Below are 20,937 nucleotides of genomic sequence, written 5' to 3'. Positions count from 1 at the left end.
GTATATAAAATGTATAAAAGAGTTGCATAAGAACTCTTATCTACTGCTCTTAGGACTGTAGACTAGGCCAACTGCTTTGGGCAGCAAGTTAGATCTAGTAACGTCAAAGAGGCACGTGCCTTTTTACCAGCAATGCCACTCCAGGGCATACAGCCTACAGAAACGCTAACATACGTGCATAAAAATAATCACACATTGTTCGTTTTAGCAACATATACAGACATATATGTGAAGTAACCTAATGTTTGTCCACTGACTGAATTGACTGAATACATTATGGTATATTCATACAGTAGCATACCATATAGCAGGGGAAAAGAAGTCACTACAGCTACATGCATCAATACAGATATATCTCAAAAATATCATATTGAGTGGGGCGCCTGGCTGACTCAGTCTGTAGAGCATGGAACTTTTGATATCAGAGCATGGAGCCTACTTAAAAATTAAAAAAAATAATAAATTTAAAAAAACCATCATATTGAGTAAAAACTAAAGCCAGTTGTGAGAAAGTACACACGATGTGTTTATAGAAAGCTTCAAAACCTACAAAGCTAAATATAGTGTTTAAAAGATACAGTGTTTAAGGTAAGACTGAAGAAAAACAAGGGAATGGTTGTTGCAAAGTTCAGGACAGTGAGGACGGTACTTGGGTTGGAGCCAGGGAGAACGATGCACAGGAGCTGGTTGGTGCCAGCAGTTACTTTCTCATTAACTCCACATACATTTTCAGTGGTTATTGAGCGGTTATAAAGACGCCCAATCTGATTAAAAGCTATAAGGTTTTTCACTAGGTTTTTTACACAAGGTTTTTTAATAGAGGGTTATAAAGGTGCATTTAAGATCATGATTGCAAGAGGTATGTATTAGAAACAACATGAAAAAATGTATGTAATAATCTCACTGAAAGAATTTTTATAGTATTACTCTTTTAATAATACATTCAAATAGTACATAACTTTTTTTAAGTTTTTTTTTTTTTTTTTTGAGAGCACACATGCATGAAGGGAAAGGGGCAGAGAGAGAAGGGAAGAGAGAATCCCAAGCAGGCTTCACACTGTTGCAGAACCCCACACAGGGCTTGAACCCACAAACCATGAGATCGTGACCAGAGCTGAAATCAAGAGTCAGATGCGTAACCCAATGAGCCGCCCAGGCGACCCTAATTTTTTAAATTGTATCGTCAAATATTCCATCTCATTTTTGTCCCCCAGTGACTTAAGTTCCTCTTCTGAGAGGCAACCATATTATCAGGATGTTTCCACTGATGTTTTCAATATCTCCTATTGATATATTATACCTATAGAAACAAACACATGTAAATATATCTTTTAGTGCAAATGGTACCATACTGTATACTGTTCTGTATCTCGCTTTTTTCACTCAACATATATTTGAGGATCTTCTCATGTGAGGATCATTCTTTCCAATGTATAGATGTAACACTAAATTATCAGTCTTCTATTGATGAACATGTTGATAGTGTTGCTATTGCAGATGCTGCAGTGAATAACCTTTAGTCATTTCACAAATGTGGAAGTAGATAGGATAAACCACTAGATGTAGAACTGCAGGCTCAAAGGTATGTTACACACTTTTATGTTTCTCCTAACGGTGAGCGAGAATCTCTGCCTTTCTACACCTTCCCATTGTAGTTGTGCTGGCTTTGTATGGTGTCAGCTCAGCTAACCTGAAACTGTTTTCCAGAATTCTCTTTCCTGTACAGTTCTGAGTTTGAGTTGGGCACAAGAGAAATTCGCATAAGATTTGAAAGGCAGAAGGGAAGCAGCTCAGGGTAAGAAGGCAGCTCACAAAAAATGCTGGTTTACTGGCCCGGTTGGTTAGTGTGGGAAGGCCTCCAGAACCATAGCTACACTAGTTCCTCCACATTCTGCTGGATCTTTTCCTTCAGACTCTGGGAACTGGGCCAGGCATGCAAGCAGCTTCATGACAAAGGACACCAACTTTTATATCAGGTCACAAGCATCCCCAGGTTGCAGGTGGTAAAAGATACATGTGGTTACAATTTGTCCTCATGGGTTACAGTTTATTCTTCACCCTCCCCACTCCGTATCCACCTTTCCTTCCTGACTACCACCAGACTCAGTGGATCAGTGTAACAGAGGGACAGCCTTAAAGAGACTTCTCCATCAACTCCCACAATTGGGAGGGATATAATTTATCTAGAAAATTGCCAATTCTGCATCATAGTGATTTCACTTCTTTAATTGAACCCAGACTGATACAATAGTGCTTCAAACATTTTTTGCCACTAAATAGGTGAAATTACAATCGTTTTTGCATTTTTACTTTTTAAAAAAATTCCCAATATTCAATTTGCATTTTTCTTATTATGAATGATGTTGAACATCTTTATGTTTGTTTAAATGTCTTTATGGTTGTTTAAATGCCTGGCTGGCTCTGTTAGTAGAGCATGCAATTCTTGATCTTGAAGTTGTGAGTTTGAGCCTCATGTTGGGTGTAGAGATTACTTAAAATATAAAATCTAGGGGTGCCTGAGTGGCTGGGTCGGTTAAGCGTCCGACTTCGGCTCAGGTCATGATCTCACGGTCCGTGAGTTCCAGCCCCGAGTCAGGCTCTGTGCTGACCGCTCAGAGCCTGGAGCCTGTTTCAGATTCTGTGTCTCCCTCTCTCTCTGCCCCTCCCCTGTTCATGCTCTGTCTCTCTCTGTCTCAAAAATAAATAAACGTTAAAAAAAAAAAAAAATTTAAAATCTAGAGGGGCATCTGGGTGGCTCAGTTGGTTGAGCAACTCTTAATTTCAGCTCCAGTCATGATCTCACAGTCATGAGATTGAGCCCCCCATTGGGCTCTGTGCTAAGTGCGGAGCCTGCTTGGGATTCTCTCTCACCACTCTCTCTGCCCCTCCCCCCACCCATGTGTGCTCGTCTCTCTCTCTCTCTCTCTCTCTCTCTCTCTCTCAAAAATTGTTTAAAAAAATTTTTAGAGAGATACAGAAAAAGAGAAAGTGGTGGAGGGGCAGAGAGAGGAGAGAATCTTAAGCAGGCTCCATGTGGAGCCCAACACATGGCTCGATCTCACCACCCTGAGATCAGGACCTGGGCCAAAATCAAGGGTTGGACGCTTAACTGATTGCATTACCCAGGCACCCCACTCAAACATTTAAAAAATATATAAATAATAAAATCTTTAAAAAAAATAAAAATAAATAAAGGCCTTTTGAATTTTCCTTCCATTGATTGCTCATACCTGTTACCTACTTTTTCCAATGGATTTTGTGTGTGTGTGTTTTTTTTTTCCTCATTGCTTTGTAACAGCTTTGTATATATTTGGGAAATTACCCTTCTGCATATGTGCTAGGGCAATGCCAGCTACTATAATAGATGAATCCACAGTAAACGTTTATTTCTCAATAACAAATCCCATTGCTGATAGCAATCCTCCAAGCAAAAATCTAGGACTCCTTCCCCATTTTCTGGCTCTGCCGTCTTCAACATGCCATTTACTTTCTTCTTATTTTTTAACCTTTATTTAAGTAATTTCTACACCCAACATGGGATTTGAACTCAGCCCCAAGGTCAAGAGTCTCATGCTCTTCCCACTGAGCCAGCCAGGTACCCCAACATTCCACTGTCAAACATTCCCAAGATTTCTGTGTCCATCTGCATGAAGCTACCAAATGGGAAGTTTGGAGCATCGATTGTGATTAAAAAAAAAAACAAAACACTCAGTAAACTAGAAATAAAAAGGAACTACCTTAACATAATGAAGAGCATTTTAGACAAACTCAAAGCTAATGTCATACACAGTGGTGAAAGCTTTCACCTTAAGGTCAGGACAGAGACAAGGATACTCACTTTCACCATTTGCATTCAACACAGTATTGAGTATTGGCAGTCTTAGCCAAAGCAATTGGTAAAAAAACAAAAAACAAAACAAAACAAAAAAACCATCCAAATTGGAAAAAGTAAAAGAAGTAAAATTATCTGTTTGCAGGTATTTATCTATTGTAACAGTTTTGGGTTTTTTTCCTTACATAATATTTAGAGTACCAAAGAAAGTTACAGAATAAAGAAATCAACACACAAATTTAGTTGAGTTTTATATACTAAAACAATCCAGAAAGAAAATTAAGAAATCTGCAATAACATCAAAAAGAATACTTAGGAATAAATTTAACCAAGGCAGCGAAAGGCTTACACACTGAGAACTACAAAACATTGTTGAAAAAAAATCAAAGAAGTCACAAATGTAAAGTCATCTGCATTCATAGACTGGAAGACTTACTACTGCTAAGATACCAATACCACACAACACTATCTACAGATTCAATGCAACCTGTATCAAAATCCTAATGATGTTTTTGCAGAAATAGAAAAATTCATCCTAATCTGAAAAGTAATGAAAAAGTGCTGGTGCACCTGAGTGGCTCATCAGTTAAGTGTCTTGACTTCGGCTCAAGTCATGCTGTCACAGTTCGTGGGTTTGAGCCCCGTGTTGGGCTCTGTGCTGACCACTCAGAGCCTGGAGCCTGCTTTGGATTCTGCATCCCCCTCTCTCTCTGCCCCTCCCCTGCTCACACTGCCTCTCTCTCTGTCTCTCTCTCTGTCTCTGTCTCTCTCTCTCTCAAAAATAAATAAACATTAAAACAATTTTTTTAAAGAAAAAAAAGAAAAAGTGCTCACTGTGGGTTCTTATTTCTTCTATTTCTTCCTATGGAGGAAAGTAAAGTTACATAATCTGAATCAGTGTTTCTTATACTTTTATACTTGGACATGTGTGTGTGTGTGTGTGTGCATGCGCGTGTGTGTGTACATACACACATAGGCCCTGATTCAATAGGTTTGGGGTGAAGCCCAAGAGTCTTTTCTGCCAAGCTCCCGGGCGATGTCTAGGATGCACTGGCATCACCCAGGAACTTGTTAGATCTCATCAGCTAAGTACTTAGGAAAAAACTTTATGTAATCTATGTGATCTCCCTCCTCACTGCTCCCCCTCCCCCATTACACACACCTCTCTGCTTCATCCCTTGCCATTCAGGCCATTGCTGCCCTGTCTCCTTCAGCTACAGCGATAGTGGCCTCCCTACTGTTCCTCATATACCCTAAGCAGGCTCTTGACCCAGGCCTTGCCACTAAGTGGATCTCCTGCCTGGATCACTCTACCTTTGTGGGCATACTTCTGTACTTCCTTTCACTTGTTGCACAAATGTCACCTTACCAGAAAGGCTTTCTCTGACCACCATATGTAAAACAGAACACCCATCCCCCAACGCCCAACACATGAAAGACGTATTTCTATGTTTTTTTAAATGTTTATTCATTTTTGAGGTACCTGGGTGGCTCAGTTGGTTAAGCGTCTGACTTCGGCCCAGGTCATGATCTCACAGTTCTTGAGTTTGAACCCACATTGGGCTCTGTGCTGACAGCTCAGAGCCTGGAGCCTGCTTCTGATTCTGTGTCTCCCTCTCTCTCCCGCTCATGCTCTCTCAAAAATGAATAAACATTAAAATTTTTTTAATGTTTATTTTTGAGAGACAGAGAGACAGAGCATGAGCAGGGGAGGAGCAGAGAGAGAGGGGGACAGGATGCAAAGCAGGCTCCGTGCTGACAGCAGCTAGCCTGATGTGAGGCTTGAAATCACAAACTGTGAGATCATGAACTGAGCCAAAGTCAGACACTCAACCAACTGAGCCACCCAGGTGCCCCATGTGTTTGTATGTGTTTACTGAAAGCCTCTCCCCATTAGAATTGTAAGTTCCATGTTTGTTTTATCCATTGGTAAATGGCCAGGACCTAGAACATCTGGGTATCTAGTAGATACTTAATAAATGCTTAATAGTCAAGAGCCATCCATTTAGATTAAAACTTTTAACTCCTAAGTCAAATACTAGTTGCTTCAACGTTTCCTATTTAAAAGATATATGAAACTACTGGCTAAGATGGTATATTTTTTAATTATCTTATTCTAGCATAATGTTATATTTACTGATAATGGATAAAACAACAGGAAAGAGATTTTGAAAAGTTCTCCAAATGACGTGTTTATTTGTGAATTATAATTCTGTCTTTGAAATGCACATATCATGTGAGTATCATGCACTTTCCACTGGCCCAGCCAGCTACATTGAAATTCAGTGACAATTCAAGGGCACCTTATTCGAACATGTTACCTGTACTTGGATTTTGCTGATTGTGTCATGTTTCCTCTATGCCCATTTCAGTTGAGATATTTTGGTTAAAAGAAGCGAAGATTCACTCCAGAAGGATACAAGGAAATAAGGGCTTTTGAAGGGAAGTACCAAACTCGGAACAATAGCATCACTTTGCCTACTAGGAATGGCAGCGTTAAAAACGTCCACATCAAGAACTTTTGGATCTTAACTCTAATGTTAAAGCAGTAAGTGGACCAGTTCTTTTCCACACGTCTGTTTTGTTCTTCTCCCTCTATTGTCTCTCAGCCTTATTTTAGTTCTTTAACTCATTGCTTATGTTAACTCATGGTTCCTTTTCCCTTATATAAGCATCTAGCTTTTACATGAGCATTATGGCCTTTCCAGCTTCTGTTTTGATTACAATCATGTAGTTTTAGCTTCCATAGTTAACTTTCCTTCTCCTTCCAAGGTTCCCAAATTCAATTCTGCAAAGAGTAAATGTGTTTGGACCAGCTCACCACCATGAGCTTCAAGACTGGCTTGGGTAGCATACACAGGCTTCTGCTCACTGAAAGACTTTGTCCTCCTCCTTTTCATTGATTGAGCTAACTCTGGAAATTTCTTATGACTCACAACAGACAGTCTTCTCCAAGAAGCCTTTCCTAAGGCTTGATTAGAGACCCGACCTCTGTGTTTCCATAGCTTTTTATTTCAACCTGTCTCATACTGTCTAGTAATCATTTCCTACTTATATCTCCTTCTAGAGTGTGAGCATCTCTGGCTAAGAACTGTAACCTTAACATTTGGGGCCTCAATTTAATGTTCACTAAGTAAAGGCTTTAAAAAGGCTTTAACTTTATTGAAGTAGTGGGCAAATTCTATTATTCAATTCCTGAAAAAGAAGAGGGACTGAAAGACTTTTTTTTTTAAATTAATTTATTCATTTTGAGAGAGTGAGAGAGCACAAGTTAGGGAGGGGAGAAGAAGAGACAGAATCCCACAAACTGTGAGATCATGACCTGAGCCAAAATCAAGAGTTGGATGCTTAACTGAGACACCCAGACACCCCAGGAGGGATTCTCTTTGATGGAAAAGTTAAGCAGATTATTGGTTAGAGGAGTCACCCTCCTTAAAAACTGGCTCTGGTGGGAAGGCGTGTTCTATTGGGCAGAGGAGACTCAGCAGTTTCCCAAAACTTATTCCACATAAGCTTCCTTTGTACCATGTTGATGGGTGTCAGGTGATCCAAGTGTTCCTGGTTGGGAAAATTGGTGAAAGGCTGGCTTAACAGAATAAAGCAGTCTTCTTTACTGCAGTGGTTATCAAAATATGTTCTGTCTACTCCTGGGTATCTGAAACCATTTCACAAGGTACATGGGGGTCTTAGTTGTTTTTATATCATACTAATACTAAAATAATTGCTTTTTTCACAGTGTGGACATTTCTGCTGATGGTGCAAAAGTAGTGATGGGTAAACCTGGACCTAGTCATTGTATTCTTCACTGCCAGACGCTCACATTTTGTTTTTATTTTTTTCAAGGCAATTTCCCTTATGAATGTCCTTGATGAAGCAGTAAAAATTGCATGTCTTTTAACTATTCTGTGTAATAAAGTAAGAATTACACATAAAGTACTTCTGCTATTTACCAAAGTAAGATGATTGACTTGAGAAAAAACACTTATGTGATTGTCTGAATTGCCAGCTGAACTAACCACTTTTTTTTTCCCATGGACCATCATGTCTTTCAAGGAGGAAACATGTTTTACAGTGTTTTCTCTGAAACATACTGACAAATGACTTTTTTTTTCAGATTGGGTATTTAGCAACCATTTTCTCAAAAATGAGAATAGTAAACCTGTCATTTCAACAAAAACAACTGAAAGCATTTATTGCCAATGACAAAGTTCAACTTTAAGCAATAATTAGAATTTTGGAAGACCTGTATATACTATTGTGAGATTGACAGTTTCCCAATACATAAAGCTGATGAGATTGGTGGTGTTATTGAGAAATAATGACTTTTCGATATGGTATAATGCAATATGTCAACATTTGGAAGATCTGAGTAACTCAGTGAATCAATATTCTCCAAAGGCATGCTCAATACAATGAAATCATGCACAGGTAAAAGATCCGTTCAAAGACATCCAATGCAACCAATGCAATCCAATATTATAAAGTATGAAAAGTTAACTGATATGATTTCAACTTCCACTCTGCAACTAAACTTTAAAAAACTGCTACTTGTTAAGTTTGATGCAGCAGCAAAGAATATCCCCGACAATCTGAAAAGGCTATTAAAATACTCTCCCCTTTTCTAATTCTGTGTGAGGCCAGAATTTCTTCATAGACTTGAACCAAAATAACCAGTTGCAGCAAACTGAATGCAAAGTAAATATAAAATCCAGCTGTTTTCTATTAAGCCACACATTAAAGATATTTGCAAAAATATAAAACATATACTTTCACTGTTTTTAAAAATAGTTGTTTTTTGTTTAAAATGTTTATGGTAATATGGGTGCTACTTTCTTATTTCTCAGCTACAAATCCACCTTTCTTTGCCCTCTTTTGTGATAACATTTTTTCCTTTGACAGCTGATGCCATGCTACACTTCGTCAATAGAGGGCACTGAAGTGATATTGCCGAGCCATAACAGCAGGTAAACGTTTGACTTCTGGATTCTGGTACTCTGTTATTATTATTGTTCGGTGCAGCTGAATTCCAGCTTTACCCTCAGGCCATGATTTTCCCACCTTCAGTGGCTTCATAGATCAGCAATGGCCCAATTCCCTGCAGCAAGTTTCTGCTTCACTGTTGGACTGTGGGCTCCATACTCTCTTTGAGGAAGCCTGAATCTCAGCCATAGAAAAGTCCCTCTCCTAATCCTGGTTCTTTTAATGTTCACTCTCCCTCTAGCTGAAGGGACTAAATGCATTTTTTTTGCACCTTCTACTTCTGGATGCCTTAGAGTCCTCTTCTACCCACTTGGCAGTTCTTCTACTAGTTAATAATTCTTTCTATTACATTTTCCCTCTTCAAATAACTGGTGTGATATCTGTCCCTTGACTGGACCCTTAGCTAATATAACATATAATGAGGCTTTTCTTGCTATTTTTTAAATGGACTCATAAATCAATAATTTAATTTTCTCTGTTTTAATTTCTAATGTGGTAAACATTGATAGATATAATCCATATAAACAAAAGATTTTTGGGGTCCCCAATAAGTTTTAATAGTGTAAAAGTTGCCAAAATGTAAAAGTTTGAAAACAGCTGCTTTATTGCAAGTCTTCTCAGAGCTTTTGATATACTAATGTACTTTGCAAATCTGAATTTAAACCCAGATTAACATATACAAAAGCTGTAGGAGACAGTAAGGCCGACAATTTTTAGGTCTTAAAAACTTGAAAAAAAAAAACCTTAAAATCTTTTTTTCTCATGCAGAAGTTCCTTTAAAAATAAAACAAGAGAAGAGGAGATCACACCTTATCACCAAACAATGTAACCAAAATGAAATGCATGGGCTGGGATTACTTGACAGTGCAGGGAAGATATAAAACAAAACTTGTTGGAATGTGAAAGACAGAGAAGAGCTGGGGCACTTGGGTGGCTCAGTCAGTTGAGCATCAGACTTGGGCTCAGGTCACGACTTGGGGTTCATGAATTCGAGCCCCATATTGGGCTCGCTGCTGTCAGCACAGAGCCTGCTTAGGATCTTCTGTCCACCCCCCACCCCGCCCTTCCCCCTCTCTCTGCTCTTCCCCTGCTTGCACTCTTTCAAAAATAAATAAGCATTAAAAAAAGAAGAAGACAGAGAAGAGTCTCTGGAAGAAATACCTGGAAAGAGAGGTGATGGTAGGTGGGAGGCTTCAACGCAGTTTTGCCTGGGACTTTGACCTACCTTCCTACCATTAAACCTCATGGTACTGTGCCCCAAACTGCAGTTTAAACAGCAAAATAACACAGGTTCTTCTTCTTCTTTTTTTTTTTTTTTTTTTTGAGTTTATTTTTAAGTAATCTTGACACCCAACATGGGGCTCAAACCCACAATCCCAAGATCAAGAGTCGCATGCTCCACTGACTGAGCCAGCCAGGCGCTCCCACAGGCCCTTCTGAATGGAACCTAGAGTCTACTGGGAGTTAGGAAAGTAAGGGATATAACAAGAGGATCTACCAAGAGGAAGAGAAACACACTGGAGGGTATTTGCTAGGGAGGGTTGAAGAAGACTTCCTTGGGGAAAGCTCGTCCCCCACCTCTTTGCCTGGCCAGAGGAGCACAGCATCATAAGACAGGTTTGGGAAAGGAAGGTCGCTAGAGGGAACGCCAACCAGGAGTCACACTGTGTTAGGACTTCTATTCTACATTTGGGTTTTATTCTTGAGGCACTGAGGGAGGAGAGGGTGATGACAGTTGAGGTGGGCCATGGAAAGTTTTTAAGTTTGGAAGGACCTCAAATTTTTGCTTTAGAGAGGCAAACATTAAGACAACTAAACCACCTGAAGAAATACTATATCAAGAAGACTAGGAAGCATATCATTGTAATTATTCAGTATTTTTCTGGAGATTATGTCTAATCAATGCAATAGTACCACAAAAATATATAATCTACAAATTCATTCAGTCAGGCAACAAATATTTATGAAACACCTACTTTGGGTCAGCCAGTGTTCCAGGCTATAGGGATAGAGCAGTGAACAACAATAAAAGATCCCTGTTTTCCTAGGGTAGCGTTCTAAAAGAGACAGAGTAAAGTCTTAATGACCTCTCAGCATTTCATCTAGTGAACTTTTATCTTGGCTTCCTGACTTAACCATTTTGGGTTCTTTTCCCTACTTCTCCAGTCTTTCCTCTTCTATCCTTCCCCTTATTGGCTTCTTTTTCTAGGCTCCCACTAAATGTTGAGGTCTGAAGTGGATTCTTCTCTCTTTATTGTACCTTCTCTCCCTCGGTGATAACATCCAGTCCCATTACTTCAATAATCTCTACTTTGTCAGGAAGTACAGGCAGAAAGGTGATATAACACCTAGCCTGCATTTCACTTTCATGTTCTATTTGATCCTTTTTGAACTTGAACTCTCGAGTTTTTCCATCAGAGCTGCTCCATCTCCAATCTTCCCCATCACTGTGAATGAAATCACCATCTATCCAGTTTCTCAAGCTAGAAATGTGAAAGTCCTTAACATTTCTCAGTATTGGCTACTTTATTCAATTTACCACAAAAATCCATAGATTTTTACCTTCAAATCTGTCCACTGCTAACACCTCGTTTCAAGCCACCCTCATCTTTCATGTGGCCTGATGCAAGAACCATCTAACTTGTTTGTTTCTTCTTGTGCCTTCCCCAAGTCCATTCTCCATATAATAACTAGAATGATCTTTGAAGAATGTAAGTTACTCAGAAATTGATGAGGGGGGGGACACCTGGGTGGCCCAGTCGGTTGAGCATCCGACTTTGGCTCAGGTCATCCTCTCATGGATCGTGGGTTTGAGCTCCACATCAGGCTCTGTGCTGAGAGCTCAGAGCCTGGAGCCTGCTTCAGATTCTGTGTCTCCCTCTCTCTCTCTGTCCCTCCCCAACTGGCACTCTGTCTCTCCCTCTCTCTCAAAAATAAATAGACATTAAAAAAATAAAAATAAAAAAAAGAAATTGATGGAGATTCATCAAAAGGATACAGGAGATACCATAAAGGAGATCCTACTGTCCAAATCTGGGATAATTTGAGAATCAAAATAATCATGATGGTAACTGGCCATAGCCCACTGACTGAAAAAGACTGTATAAATCCACACCAATACATACATAAGAGAAATGGGAAAACTACTTCTGCCAGTAGAATGTCAAATGATAATGTAGAAGAAATGAGTTTTAAAACATCACCATTTTGCAGCCATCATAGTAAGAATTGATTCAGTCAAGAGCCAATAAATGATGCTAAAATTAACAGGTCAAAGTTTGTGAAGAACTTATTAATTACAAGATGAAAAATAGTAACTTTACAGTGACAAACCTTAAATATACCAACATAAACAAGCGGCCAAATTTAAGGTAAATAATAATAACACCAACTTACATCATCATGTATCTCTTAATGTGATATAGAGAATACATCACTCATGCACTATTTCTGTCAAAATGCTAACCTGAATATGATCATGAGGAAACAATAGACAAGTCCAAGTTGAGGACATTCTATAAAATAAGTGACCTATTCTCTTCAAAAATGGCAATATTGTGAAAAACAAAGAAAGGCAGAGGAACTGCTCTAGATTAAAGGAGACTAAAGAGATACAAAACTGTGTGCAATGAATGATTCTGGATTGGACCCTGGACTAGAAAAAAAAATGTGATCAAGGACATTATTGAGACACTTGGCAAAACTGAAAAAGAGCTGTTGATTTAAGATCTATTGACTAAATGATTATATTAATGTTAAATTTCCTAATGTTCATTGTATTTTGGTAATGCAAATGCATGTCCTTGGTTTTAAGAAATAGACAAGGAAGTATTTGGAAGAAGGGGGCAAGTCTGCAACTTACTTTTAGGTAGTTCAGGGAAAAAAGTGTGTATAGAGTTGATTCTCATGATCCATGGTAGTTATGTTGTATTAAGTTACAGAACCCTACATTAGCCAATACTCAATCATCACTTCAAGGGGAAGCACAGTGTCAGGTTCCTGTAAGCCTTTAGTCATAACATTTTCTTCTACCCATCAGAACACAACCTTGTTTTATGTGTTTCCTTTTTTAAAATTAAAAAAAAAATTATTAGAGAGAGAGAGAGTGAACACACAGTGGGGAGAGAGCCGAGGGTGGGGGTGGGGGCAGATTGAGAGAGAGAGAGAGAGAGAGAGAGAGAGAGAGAGAATCCCAAGCAGTCTTCACACTCAGCATGGAGCCCAACACAGGGCTCAATCCCATGACCTGGGAATCATGACCTCAGCCAAAATTGAGTCAGACAGTCAACCAGATGAGCCACCCAGGTGCCCCTTTGTGTATTTCTGTTTAAAGAACCTTATTTGATGTATGTTGTTGATTCAGGAACACTGAACTCACAACCAATAGCACTGTAACTCATGCCTGAAAGATGCTTATCTAACATATATATTTTCTCTGTAAAGCACATCACAGCCTTGCTGCTCTTAGGAACGCAAGGCAACACTTCAGCACTATGCCTGGGGGTTATTTTAAGCAGAGACATCACCAACAAAAAGCACAAAAATATGAAAAGCATGACACTAAATAGTCAGCAAAAAGGACAACTGGTTACAGCATGAGAGCTGAAACAAGAAGGCACAGCATCATCCTGTTTGACCTCACCTGGGAACATGTGCATTTGGCAACTCAAATTTTTGGCTGCTCTGCACATGGCTGCAAAAGACCTCTAGAGTACCATAAGTATTGATTTGGAGAGCACTATTTATTTAAGTTTTAGGAAGTAGGTGAATTTGCAAATGTGGAATCTGTGAGTAATGAGGATTGAATATATGTGTATGTATGTATGTATGTATACATATACACTCACACACACATACATACAGAAAGAGAGAGTGAATGCTTTCATTTGCACATCACATGACCCTACTCTCCAATCTCATTTAGGCAACTCTTCCTCTGATTTGTTCTGCACCAGTCTCTCTGGCATTCTTTTAATTCCTGGAACACTTCCCTAACTCTCTAGCTAAATTAGATCCTGTCCATTATCTTCTTTCAAAGTACCTTCTTCTTTTCCTTTGTAGCATTCATCATAATTTGTAATTATATATGCAAACATTTATGTGTTCTTGTTTAATAAATATTATGCATAAAATGACAATTACAAAGACATTTAGAAGTATGAAATTATGCACATGACCTGATTTAAATGTTTAGTTTAGGCATGGAAAATTACTTAAGTACAGTTGATTCTAAATGATATAGAAATGTATACTTCACATAGTAGTAAGCCTATAATGGGCAAAGATTAGAAAGTAATATGCAAAATAAGAATTCAGGTGGAATGATGGAATTATAAATAGTTAAAAATAGTAATAGTTTTCTTTTTAGGCTCCTTTCGGTAAGAAAGAACAATAATCCTAAATCAAAGAACAATGAAAATAATTGCAATGTTAATGCTTAAAGGAACATATTGAATAAAAATCTGATTGCAGAGTAGAGAACAGAACAAAGGAGGGGCAATGCAGGAGTTATTGAGAGCGCCCAGTTAGCATAATTTAAGTGGGTGTACTTGGGCTTGAACTAAGAGTAACAGTGGTAATGAGAGAAGTTGATGGATTCCAGAGATATTACAGATATGATGCCAGGATTGACAGGATTTAATGAGTCACTGAAATGAGTGAAAGAGAGGGAAGAGTCAAGGTCAATTCCTAATTTTACATCCTAGGCATATGTAAAACATTTGATTGTTTCACTGAGATAGGGAATCACAGGAGAAGAAGCAGGTTTGAAGGTGGAATAATAAATTTAGTTTGAACTTGTGAAACATCCAGACAGAAGTAGGCAGCTGTCTATATAAGACTGGAGGCCAGCAGAGAAATCTGGGCCAAAGATAGATAGATAGGTCTGAAAATCATAAACATATAGATAGATGGAAATTAAGCCATCAAATTAAATGTTTTCACCCAAGGAAAGTACAGACTAAGAACAGAGAGCTGAAATATGGACTTCCTATTACTGTGTGGAGAATACACACACAAGACAAAACTCCTTTCCCTACTTCTCCGGTCTTTCCTCTTCTGTCCTTCCCCTTATTGGCTTCTTTTTCTATGGTCTCTTTCCCCTGGAATGTATGCTTCACAGGGACAGGGATTTCTATCTTTTATTTTTTTCATTGATATACTCTTTACTGTCAAGCACAGAGCAAGCATACAATGAACACTGGTTATGTGAATGAATGACTGAAGGGAGCCGGGAAGAGGATCTTCTAAGAAGGTATAATTCAAGAGAATGAGTGCTAAAAGAGACAATACAAGTAAAAAGTTCTGTGACTGCAGAATCTTCTAGAAAATAGAAGATCATTTGTGAGATTATGGCTTCTTAGGCCGTCATGACGTTTTCTATACTGAATTATGAAATGAAAGGAAGGGAGTACTCACACTTTTAGAAAATGCCCATCTTCCCAGGTTAAGGCAGTGTTTGTAATAAGCTTCTGCCTGGCATAGCTTAAGCAGGCTAATATAGTTGCCCAGTTTCAGTGGTTTCCTGAGTGCTATGGCGGGTGGAGACCAGGGAGGACTTAGCTATACTTAAAAGATTTCAGTTGTCGCTAAGAACATATATTTTAAGAAAAAGCTTGTATTAACTTCTGATTATGCAAATAAATTAGAAAATAAACAAATATAAAGAGAAAATGATCACTTAGAATGTCTCCAAATAGATGTCCTCTGTTAACAGTTTGGTTGTATAATCTAGATTTTCCTCTGAGCATATATCTACCCGCTTATTAGTTTAAAATTTTTTTAAGTTTATGTATTTATTTTGAGAGAGACAGAGACAGAGACAGACAGAGAGAGAGAGAGAAAGAGAAAGACACTGTGCAAATGAGTGGGGGAAGGGCAGAGAGAGAGGGAGAGCCCAACATGGGGCTCCATCCCATACACTGTCAGATCATGACCTGAACTGAAATCAAGAGTTGGACGCTTAACCGTCTGAACCACCCAGGTGCCCACTCCCCAAATTTTTTTTAACTTACAAAAAATAGAATCCTACTTTATATACTATTGTATAACCTCCTTTTTTCATTTAACAATATACCATGATCCTTTTTCCATAAATGTACAAGTATAAACTGAATGACTGATTCGTATTCCATAGTGTGATACATCTCTTACGATAGAATCTTTCAATCATATCCATTTTTTTGTAGGAGCATTAAAAGTGTCTGAAACTTCATTAAACCTTTAGTGAAGGCATTAAAAATGGAAGTCATTAATGAAGACAAGCGTTTAAGGTGCATTCCTTTAAGACGAAAGAAGTGACAGAATGGTGTTATAGGAATGTGTTCTGCAGAAAAGTATTTAAATGTTTTTTTATGTAAAAGCACAGATACTGGACCTGATTCAAGGTTCAGAACTTGAGGCCATTTGTTTCTGACTCAGTTTGAAGCTGAGGCCATCACCATCTTAGCCAAATAGTTAGGTTTTCTCAGGCAGATTTTTCAGCTGATTTCATTTCACAGATAAAGCCTTCCTGTTTAACATCTACAGAGTAGTAAGCTTTTTTTTTTTTTTTTAAGATTTAATTTTAAGTAATCTCTGTACCCAACATGGGGCTCAAACTCACAACCCCAAGATTAAGAGTTGCATTTTTGGAAGAGACTGTAGGCATATGGAAAATCAGAAGGATAATAAGAGTAATTTTCATTGTCCACCCAATAATCATACCCTTAGCTTTTGGTTTTGCCCAAATTTAAGTGTGTGTGTATATGTGTGTAAAATAGTGAAATAATGGAAATTTAAATTCTGTATTTGTTCACAGTTTTGTTTCATTACCTGAATTGATGATCAGAGTATCTGGACAATTGACTTAGTCCCTCATTTACAAGGTGGTCTGAATGTTTGTGTCTCCCCAAAATTCATATGTTGAAAGTCTAATTCCCAAATGTGATGGTATTAACTAGGTGGGGCCTTTGGGAGTTGCTTAAATCATGAAGGTGGGACCCTCATGAATGGGATTTGTACCTTATGTAAGTGGCTCCAAAGAGAGTCTTTGTTCCTTCCTGGATATGAGGATGTAGGGAGAAGTCTGTGATCTGGAAGAGAGCCCTCACCCGACCATCCTGGCACCCTGATCTGAGATTTCCAGCTTCCAAAACAATGAGCAATAAGTTTCTGCCGTTTGTAAACCACCCATCACCTAATCCCCCTATGTGAAGGAGATTAAGAGGTACAAATATCCAGGGGTGCCTCGTTAGTTCAGTCTGTTAAGTGTTGAACTCTTTCAGCTCAGGTTGTGATCTCACAGTTCGTGAGTTTGAGCCCTTTGTCGGGCTCTGCACTGACAGCATGGAGCCTGCTTGGGATTCTCTCTTTCTCTCTCTCTACCATGCTCTCTCTCTCTCTCAAAATAAATAAATAAAAAGGTACAAACATCCAGTTAAAAAATAAATAAATCATAAGTCATAGGGATGTAATATACAGCATAGGGAACAGTCAATAATGTTACAATAACTTTGTATAGTGACAATAACTAGACCTATCTAGGTGATCATTTCATAATGTATAAAAATACTAAATCGCTATGTCATATACCTGAAACTAATATAATATTATGTATCAATTTTAATTCAATTAAAAAAAAAGCCACCAGTCTGTGATACTTTGTTACAACAGCCCGAATGGACTAAGACAGAAGGTAAATGAATAAGTATTTTCAACAGCCTTAATTTTACAAATATTTTAACAGATAGACAAAATAAAATCAAGGTATAATCCTCCCCTGCATTTTTTTCTTTTCTTACATAAATAGATAAAATGCATTTTGCTTCCTATGTATGCTGCATTAATAGAAGTTTCTATAGAAAGGAAATGTAGTAAACATAATTATTACTAAACTCCAGATTCAGGACGGTAGTTACCTGTGCTGGGTAAGAAGTATATTCTTTGCAACTAGAATATTAGAGTTCCCATCAATGACACAAATAATGAAGCAAATATAAACAAGTATAACAAAATGTTCAAGGTCACTTAAAGAGAAAGTGTACTTCCTCAGCCAAGCTTCTTTGTAACTTGATTGAGGTTATTTACATATCTAAACAAAGTATGTGAGTTGGGGGTGGGGTCTAATGAAAGTTTGGAAAGGGAGAGTCATTAGAGCAAACTATGAGTCTTCTGCAAGTATTTACTGAATTATACTGTAAGGAGAAAAAACAAGGCTAAACAATTTGCCCAGCTAGTAAAAAAGCAGATCTAAGATTCGAATCCATGAGACCATTTTGCTTCACTGAAAATGTTGCATGGATCTATTTAATATTTACTAAACACCTTTTATGTGCAAGGCATTTTGCAAGGGCAGAGTGCATATATATGATGAATCAGATATTTGTGGAGATATAGAAAGAGATGTACTTTGCTTTCATACAGACTGTTCTGAATCCCAGATTCTTGGAAAATTAGTCTTTTAACTGCAGTTTTTAAGTTAGGACATTGAAGTGGTTGTTTCAAAAAAGAAAAAAAAAAAAAGAAAGAAACAAGAAAATGTATCTATTAGTGACCAGCACACAAGAGGCCCTCGATAAATTTAGTTTTCCTCTCCCCAATTCCACTATAAATTTTCTGGAAGCTATGTGATCAAGTAAGTCTTCATGGAATGGGGAAGTTTGTAAATGATTTGATTCATAAGATGGGTTCTTGATTTGGACTGGTTGAGATGGCAGAAACAGCAAATGTAGTTAAGTGTGAGGGCTGTGAGTAGATCCTGTCCACTGGAATACACAGGGAGAGAGAAAACCAGAAGCTGTAAAGGTCAGGTTGCCTGCCTACTTGCAAAATCTCCTTCCGTATAGTGTTGGGTCCTACAAACGTAGTATTATGACAAAAGCCTGAAATCAAGGCATCTTCTCTGACTAGATCTCTAAAAAGCAAGTTTCTCTGTATATTGGGCTTTATTGATTCATTTAACAAACACTCTACACTTTTTCAAATAATATCTAAGATTGCAGTTAAGATCTAATTGCTCGAATCTGAGGATGTGGTAATCATAAGACATTGTCCCAGTTTTCAAGGAGAAAATGTTTACGTGTGTATAACAATTTAAATACGTTAGAGGTGACAGACATCAATAGCCGCACAAAGGAAGAAAAAGATTTTCCCTTGGGGCAGTTCAGCTCTAAAGTCATATGAAAATAGACATATTTTACAGACTATAAAATTAGACGCCATTCTTACATATTTAAAAGAAAGAAAAGGACAATTTTTCACAATGTCAACTGTAACTCTCGTTTGGCGACGCTGTAGGGCAAAGCCCTCAGAAAAACAGAGGAAGCGTGATTCTTACTGAGTTAAACCGCTCTCCGAAACCAGTCCGCCACATTTTTCCTTCAAAAAGTAGAAGCGTGTAGAAATTACACTCCTGGCTTTTAAAGGAACATACAACTGGGAATACCAAGAAGAGGAACGCGAATGTCGCAGTTCTCCAAGTGCGGCCCGCCCCTCCCACACGGTAGATTTTTGGCAACTTGACCCACCTTCCTCCTGATTCTGGGGGAAGATTCTAACGCCCTCTGGAGGCGTCCCTAGTGACGTCACGAGCGCGATTCCAGTATGTGGCCAATCACAGAGCCGGATTCCGGGGGAAGCCCGGGGCGGCGGCGGCGGCCTGTGCGCGTGCGCGAGGTCTCCGCGTGGCTATATAAACATGGCTGGCGTGGCCGCCCGGTGGGGCCACGCCGAGTGTGTGTAGGGGGCTTTGGGGCGCTCCGGGTTTGTAGTTTTTAAATTTCTGGCGGGGGAACTGGGACGCAGAGTTTTTCTGGGTGGTGGGAGCCGAAGTGACGCCCTTCCGGGAACCGCGCAGCCGGGCTCCGCTGTAGCGGGACCCGAGGCTGAGGCGCCGGGCTGAGCCGGCGCACGTGTGAGCTCCCCGAAGAAAGCGGCGAGCGGCCAGGCAGATGTTGCTGCAGCCGGGGCCGCACTAACCGGAGGGAGGTCTGGGACGCGCGTCTGTGTCCAGCCGGCGTCCGTCACTGACTTCTGTGTCGCGGCCCCTGCGCCTCTCCCTAGCGATGCTGTGGAGCCGGAACTGCTCTGGAGTCGGTTGCAGCTTGTCAAGCCTCCCTTCGCCTCTGCTCCCGGAACGGCAGCGTCGCAGCTGCCGCTGATCCACCTGGGGGATGCCCGCGGGTCTCACGGAACCGGCCGGCGCCGCTCCTCCCGCCGGTGTGAGCGCCTCCGGGACCGTGACCATGGCCCCCGCTGGGACTCTCCCTGTGCGGGTGGAGAGCACTCCAGTGGCCTTGGGCGCCGTGACTAAGGCTCCTGTCAGTGTCTGTGTGGAGTCCACGGTGTCCCAGCCCCTGCGGTCCCCCGTGGGGACCCTGGTGACCAAAGTGGCTTCTGTCAGCGCTCTTCCTAAACTCAGCAGCGGTCCTCCGCTGCCTGCTCCTCAGATAGTCGCTGTGAAAGCCCCCAACACCACAACAATCCAGTTGCCTGCTAATTTGCAGCTTCCTCCAGGTATGTCGATCACCTTTTCCAGGTTTTCCAGCCAGTGGTGACACGGGAAACGTCGCAGCTCCGGATTGTGCCTTCATGCTGTTAGCTTTAAAAAACTCAGCTAAGAGAACCTTTCATAATCGACTTGGCAGGGCAGTGATTTGGCTTTACAATTGATATAGCCTCTTTGAGTCATTACTGCAACAGTTTTTCTTTCCATATTTAAGGAAAGAATCTTTTCACCTAAGTGACACAGTGAAAGCTGGAACAGTATATTCAGGAGGACCTTTGAGGCACTAGCTCCTAGGTGGGGGAAGATAGAATATAACTAAAGTTTATTTTCATGTGCAGAAGAGACCAATTTATATATCTACATGCTTAGATAACCATATCTTTTTTTTTTTTAAAGTTTAAGTTCTTGTGTGTTAAGACTAAAAGAGGATTTTAAATTTAAGCTAGCTAAAATAAGTTCACTGCTTTTCTAGTACCAGAAATGAATAATGCTGCTTCCCTCACAATCTTTAGATGTGTGATGGTTGTAGTTTTCAGTTAGAAGATTACCACTCATTCCCAGCAAATGCCAGAGTTGACCTGTCAGAGGCATGCGATTCTTAAATCTGAAGCAGTGTGTGAATGCTGCAGTTAGCCTGTGA

The 20,937-nt window shown here is 39.6% G+C and overlaps 2 protein-coding genes across 3 annotated transcripts in view; both read left to right on the top strand.

Moving 5' to 3' along the window:
* PSMA8 (proteasome 20S subunit alpha 8) overlaps positions 1–6,381 on the top strand; it is a 62,040-nt gene extending 55,659 nt beyond the window's left edge. Inside the window, exon 8 of the transcript XR_007455416.1 lies at positions 6,205–6,381. The gene's annotated coding sequence lies outside the window, so the exon portion shown is untranslated. The remainder of the gene's footprint in view (positions 1–6,204) is intronic.
* A 13,095-nt stretch (positions 6,382–19,476) lies between these two features.
* Positions 19,477–20,937, top strand: part of TAF4B (TATA-box binding protein associated factor 4b) — a 179,573-nt gene continuing 178,112 nt past the window's right edge. For both annotated transcript variants that reach the window (XM_049620318.1, XM_049620317.1), the window contains exon 1: positions 19,477–20,305. In XM_049620318.1, coding sequence (XP_049476275.1) covers positions 19,963–20,305 — 343 coding nt within the window. In that variant the 5' untranslated portion in view covers positions 19,477–19,962. The remainder of the gene's footprint in view (positions 20,306–20,937) is intronic.

The sequence above is a fragment of the Panthera uncia genome, assembly GCF_023721935.1.
Source record: "Panthera uncia isolate 11264 chromosome D3 unlocalized genomic scaffold, Puncia_PCG_1.0 HiC_scaffold_8, whole genome shotgun sequence".
In the NCBI taxonomy this organism is placed as follows: domain Eukaryota; kingdom Metazoa; phylum Chordata; class Mammalia; order Carnivora; family Felidae; genus Panthera; species Panthera uncia.
This window is presented reverse-complemented; position numbering and strand designations above follow the sequence as displayed.